At 35.1% G+C, this 6,000-nt stretch overlaps 1 protein-coding gene across 2 annotated transcripts in view; it reads right to left on the reverse strand.

Moving 5' to 3' along the window:
• Positions 1-5,205, reverse strand: part of LOC145669626 (uncharacterized) — a 28,788-nt gene extending 23,583 nt beyond the window's left edge. For both annotated transcript variants that reach the window (XM_081737863.1, XM_081737864.1), the window contains exon 1: positions 4,653-5,205. In XM_081737863.1, the coding sequence (XP_081593989.1) occupies positions 4,653-5,005 (353 nt within the window). In that variant the 5' untranslated portion in view covers positions 5,006-5,205. The remainder of the gene's footprint in view (positions 1-4,652) is intronic.
• Positions 5,206-6,000: the final 795 nt, after the last annotated feature.

The following is a 6,000-nucleotide window of genomic DNA, read 5'->3' on the forward strand; positions in this document are numbered from 1 at the left end:
TCATATTATAGTACTGTACAAACTTGTATTTTACCATGTGCCAGGCGAAATAGAACTAGCTTACGGCAAAGAATGTGCATACAAAAAAATTTGAAATAGGAAAATCATAAGAATAAATAAGAAAAGCAACAATCTTGCGATTTTAATTGCAATTCGTTATCATAAATATAATTATAACTATTATTATAAAAATTAAACAAAATAAGTACCAATGAGAAACACCTACTGCGCTAGAAGACTATGGATTCGATGGTGATAGCGGTCCTATTTGATCATTTTCTCATCTCTACACTTCCTAATATTTTGGGGTCTTTCACGTCTATAGTACTCTACTCCATAATGTTAGTTATAAGTGTATATTAACTAGCTCTTATAAATTAGTATACGAATCGAGCTTCATCCTCCTAACGTGATGACAGCGAAAGAGAAAGAGTAAGTTAATAACATTTTTAACACTTCCTTTTCAAAAATTAAGGTAAACCAAATAATGATATATAACCTACCGTTTAATCAAAATTATGATGTCTTGCATAAAACTACTTTGAAGTACCATAAGACACTTTGCACAAAATTTGAAAAGAGATTCACAGTACTCTGTCGGTAAAACCATGAACAGCAGAGAGGAAGTTTCAACTGCCACCGTAAGATAGAAGATGTAACTGTATTTCGGCTATAATGTTTGCGGTTAATTCAGTTCAAATTACCGGGAAAGTTCTAGTAGAGGTAAAGGCTGATAAAGGCTGCAAAGTCACTGTAAAGGATGATAAAATTTAACAGATATCATCTATAAGAATTTCCGTCGAAGTTAAATTAGTTCCGTAGAATACTACCATGTATAATGGGACTTTGATGCAGTAGTTGAAATTGAAATGTGAAACGTTCTAAATTCATAAAACACGTAAAACTGTGAGAAGGCGTTTAAGCCTTTACTAGGGGTTAATTTGCACCAGTGCAAAATACCGCTTAGATAGGAAATTATTACCACTGGAGCCTCCTGTGTTTTAAATTTAGGTAAATTTTCTATTGAGGTAGATGCTGGAACGGATTGCTTGTTAGAAAACAAATAATGAACAGTGGCAGATCCAGAAAAGTAGTATGAGAGGCGCTTCATTTAAAAATACTTTTAAAAAAAAATCACTAGACTTTTGGGGACTGGGCTTGCAGCTTATACACGTAGGAATCACTAGCAATAGCTTTTAGGCAAATCTTTACTTTGACTCAAACAGTGACTGCAACGATTTATCTGATCCGGTATCGGAAGCAGTTTAGATATGATTACCAAAATGCTCCAGTTTGCTCCCGGAACCGGATCAGTTGAATCGGTTATAGTTACTGTCCGAGTCAAAATAATGTACAATGTTAAGAATTATACTATAAAGACAAGGGCCATAATGTTACTAAACACCATTCTTAATCAATCCAGGTGAAGTGGTGACTATCAATATTGATACCTATATGGGGACTACCACCCCACCCACACCCTACTCAAGTACCATAAAAACTTCCAAAAAATAATAATATTTAATCAAACCACAACTATAAAGCTAACGTAAGAAGGAAAAAAAATTAAAAGAACACTCATCACTAATTATAAATCAGTGAAGCATGACAAGGAGAAATAAATTACATTTCACCAAGATAAACCAAGGAAAAATAAATTACATTTCACAAGCAGCAGCAAAACAAATACTTTGGCAAATACTCAAATGCAAAGCAAATCAAGAATAAAAATAATATGAATTAAAAAACGAAAGCACCCGCCGTTTCGCCATACCAGAACACTCATGAGTAATGAACTCTTAGTTTCTGATTCCCGAAAAAGTAAAATGGCAGGAACGCATGCGCAATACTCAACTAGATATTACTGAAAAATGTTCGTTTCTGCACAGACGTCGATTTATTAAAGCGAGCAAACTTGTTATTATTACAAACAAGACTAACCAATAAACGCCTACTTTTACCATACGTCGGGAATATCTTCAGCGTTCGACCACAACCATCACAGGTTTTCTCTAACTCAATTATACCACAATGCTGAAAAGTGATATGAGTTAGTATCCGAATCTAATACATACTTATTTAAAAGCGACAAGTTCAAATTGTTTGAAACGAAAATTCAATTACACGCTCATCGCATTCCACCAGCAACAGCACACACATAAAGCAGACAGAACATGTGACGTCACAGTAACAAACTGCCATATGAGTGTACAGAGACACTTAGTGGAAAAAATAAGAACTACCACCAATCTCTGAACTAAGACGTCACACCAAAGGCACGAACAATTCCAACAAGTGACTCACGCAGAAACAGTTTCAGGAAGTGACTAAACCTGTAAGAACCGATTAAAGTCACTGTTTGAGTCTAATTGCAGACTTGGCGTTTTTTTTTAAAAAAAAAAAATCATGCAATTTTGGGTGGGTTTCAGCCTGAAGGTTACAAATCCCGTAAATCTTAAACTGATTAGTGTTCGGATCATATTCTTGGACAAAGGGAATAACCAAATAAAATCAGTTTACAAAAATGATTTTTTCTGTTCGTTAGTTGGCACTTTTGTGGGAAAAAATTTAAACTATTAGAATGAGGTTTCAGAGTCGGTACCAGAAAATACATAATTTCCTTTACAAATATCGATAATTCAAAGTAAGTACTGATACCGGTACCATCATTATAATATCAAAATTAATAAAATGCATGCAGTTTTGTGCAGAGTGTAAAATGTTTAAATACTGAATGAAAACATTGCACAGAAACGTATGTTCAACATACTTTTTTGGATGTTGTTGAAAGGAACCCCACGTATGAAACGCTTCACATTTCAATTTCAACAATTGAATCAAAGTCCAATTATACGCACTAGTATTCTACGAAACAAACTTAACTTTGACGGAAATTCTTTTAAATTTAGTCTGTTTTTCCATACCACTACAACAGACCCTCTTGGTAATTAGAACTGATGCTAACCCCCAACATTATAGCCAAAATACAGTTACATGTTCTTCTTAAAGCGTAGTTGAAACTTCTTGTTTACAGCTCATGGTTGTACCGACAGAGGACTACGTAACTCTTTTCATATTTCGTGCAAACTAACGACCGATGTGTAAAAAAACCCCGTGTTACGGTATCTAGTAACCACTGTAAACGAAATGGAGAATCAAAATTCATTGTGACAAATCATGACACGGGACTAGAAAAATGTTTGGGAATGAAGGAATCCGTATAATTAAGAAATTACACCCCTAATGTATTGTGGTACTTCGGAGCACAAACATGCAAGCAAAGAAAGCATTTCAGAATGTTACCTATAGAAAACTTAGGAACGTTCAAGTACACATTCAACACGCAAGACATGTAAGTTTATCCTAAATAAAGTATTTTGCGCTATCCTCGTTTACCAACATTCTGCGTAATGCCCTAATCTGCATAGCAATCTTCTATTTACTGGCCATCTATCGCATGCTCGTTATAGTTGTTAGTACAATAATTCATATATCATGTAAGTTTACTAAGCCCTTAAAGTGATCCTATATTGAGAAATGGAGGTCCATACCCTAGAAATTATTGCTGAGAATATAAAAAGTCGACTTCCTTGAAAGAAATTAGTGCACTATGAAATGAATTTGTGTATAGACCTCTACAATTAATGAACATCCATTGTTGGTAAAAATGTTCTTAATTTTGTATTTTGCTAATGTCTTTGTAAGCCCTCCGTAGAAATGTGCCCATTTAAACTAAATGCTGAGTAAAATTACAAACGTCCATAGTTTTTGTTCCAATATAATACATTCCACGTTTAATTTGGAAAATTTTAGGATGAATATCATTCTCGCGATTTCTTATTTTACAAAAGTCTCTATATAAATAAAACAATGGTTATAGTATACAACAGGTCCTCATCATTTCCCAAGGACTCACGAAGTTCAGTCTTGTACGGATTATTTATTGAGGATCTAGGAACTTGAAAATGGGGTAACAAAGCGACTTTCATTTACTTATCGACTGAAACTTGTACATGACATACCACCTTTTCTGTACGTGGTGCAAGAGTTAGAACTATTCTCGAGTACGGTGCACTTTATGTGCGCCTCTGTAGAGCCCTTGTACTTTATATTTCACTACGTGTGTGGGGGGGGGGGGACTTGAACGCATATTGCATGTCTTGTACTCGTGGATAGTTCTTACTGTTGCATTACGTACAAACGTGATGGTATTTCATGTAGAAGTTGTAATAGCACACATAAGAAACGCAGATCACGGTGTACTCATACGGCATATTCCAGTGTGAGTACAAAATGATCTGGGTTTCTTATGTGTTCTATTACCACTTGTACATGACATACCACCATTTCTGTACGTGGTGCAAGAGTAAGAACTATCCTCGAGTACGGAACACGATGAGGATCTGTTGTAGGCCTATACTATTACCATTCGTTTATATCTTGACAAAAAAATCGATTTCTTGTTATTATTTGGTATACAGCTAGTGTATGTGTGCCACGTCATCTCCAAATTGTAGATTTACTAACTTACGTTCGAGATATCAGCCATACCTAAATACTTGTTGTAAAGCATTTCTTTTAACCAATTTTCCAAACCCATGTAACCGTATTATCAATCTGAACCAATTAGTATATGAAAAATTGAACATTACCCTTCTGGCCGAACGGAATATAAATTTTTTGTGGTTAATTGTTGGGAGTCATTAGAGTACGACGCACAAGTCTCCTGAACCACTACTTTTCTTAGCGTTTCTATATTACTTTCTAATGCAGGATCTGATTCTGCAAATTCTAATTTCAGCATATCAACGGTCACTTTCACATCCAAAGCTGTACCCTTGTCCATTGTTTGCTCTCCTTCCGTTCTAGATAATATTAACTCTTTGTTGTCAGTCATCAGTTTGTATGTCCACCCTTTCCCTTCGAGTGGATCTTCCTGAGGTAAGTCATAAACAATTTCTTCTTTACACATTAATTCCAACTTAACAGACGCCTCACCAGCCATTGTGAATTCAAATTATATAAGAATTTAACACTGTTCTTATACTTCCCTTATATTGTTTGCTAGTGTTTTAATGAAATGATTTACGAGAACTTTCAGAAAAGCAACTTTATTTTTCCAGTCTTCTTCTTCTGCGGTTGCGTATTTCTTTCGTAAAGTGATTCAAGGTTAATAGAATGAATAAAGTTGGGTTATATCGGTAAAGGGACGCTGATTGGCTGGTGAAATGACGTCACTGCAGGAGCAGCTAGGATGGCGAGAAAGTGTAGAGGAGTAGACAAGCCAAGCGCACAGCCACAAGTAACACAAGACAAGGTTTGCACAGGAAATAAACAATAATAAATAATTTTAACCCGAGAAAGGTAAACTACGTAATTTTTACGTGTACAAGTTGCAAACACTGATGTGACGTGGCAGGAATTGTGCGTAGAAATACAAACCTCTAGATATGCTATCACGGGTTAGTTGACGAGATTTTCCGACGTTAATTACTTCTGTATGTGTTATGTTATCTGTGCCAAACGATTGAATGTAGAAACTTATACGTAAATTTGACGTATGTTTACCTTTTAATGTAAATTCTTACACGTAAGTTTAGCGTGTGTTTACCTTTAACGTTAGTTTTCTTGCACGCATTTTGTACGTATGTTTACCATCAATGGACTATTGTCATTCGTAAAGGATTAATTATTACTACAAAAATCGACGAGGGTGGAGCAATAAATAGAAAGAAGCTATTTTAGGAATATTAGAGAAGACCTCAGATTCAGAAATGGAGGAAGATAACGTTGAATTTTATGTTAGATCAAAAGAAGAAGCAGATGACTCCGACAAAGATCCAGATTACTATCCCTGTGAAATTGATATTGAACAACATTTTGTGTCAGCAATTTAAACTGTTGAATGTGAAACCACAAATCCAACCAAAGAAGCAAAAAGTTTCCAAATGTAAAAACGAAAATAGCAGTCTCGCCACGCATTCAAGAGAAGAATCTGGA

This window comes from Thermobia domestica, chromosome 14 (genome assembly GCF_964235325.1).
Source record: "Thermobia domestica chromosome 14, izTheDome1.hap1.1, whole genome shotgun sequence".
NCBI classification, from domain to species: Eukaryota; Metazoa; Arthropoda; class Insecta; order Zygentoma; family Lepismatidae; genus Thermobia; species Thermobia domestica.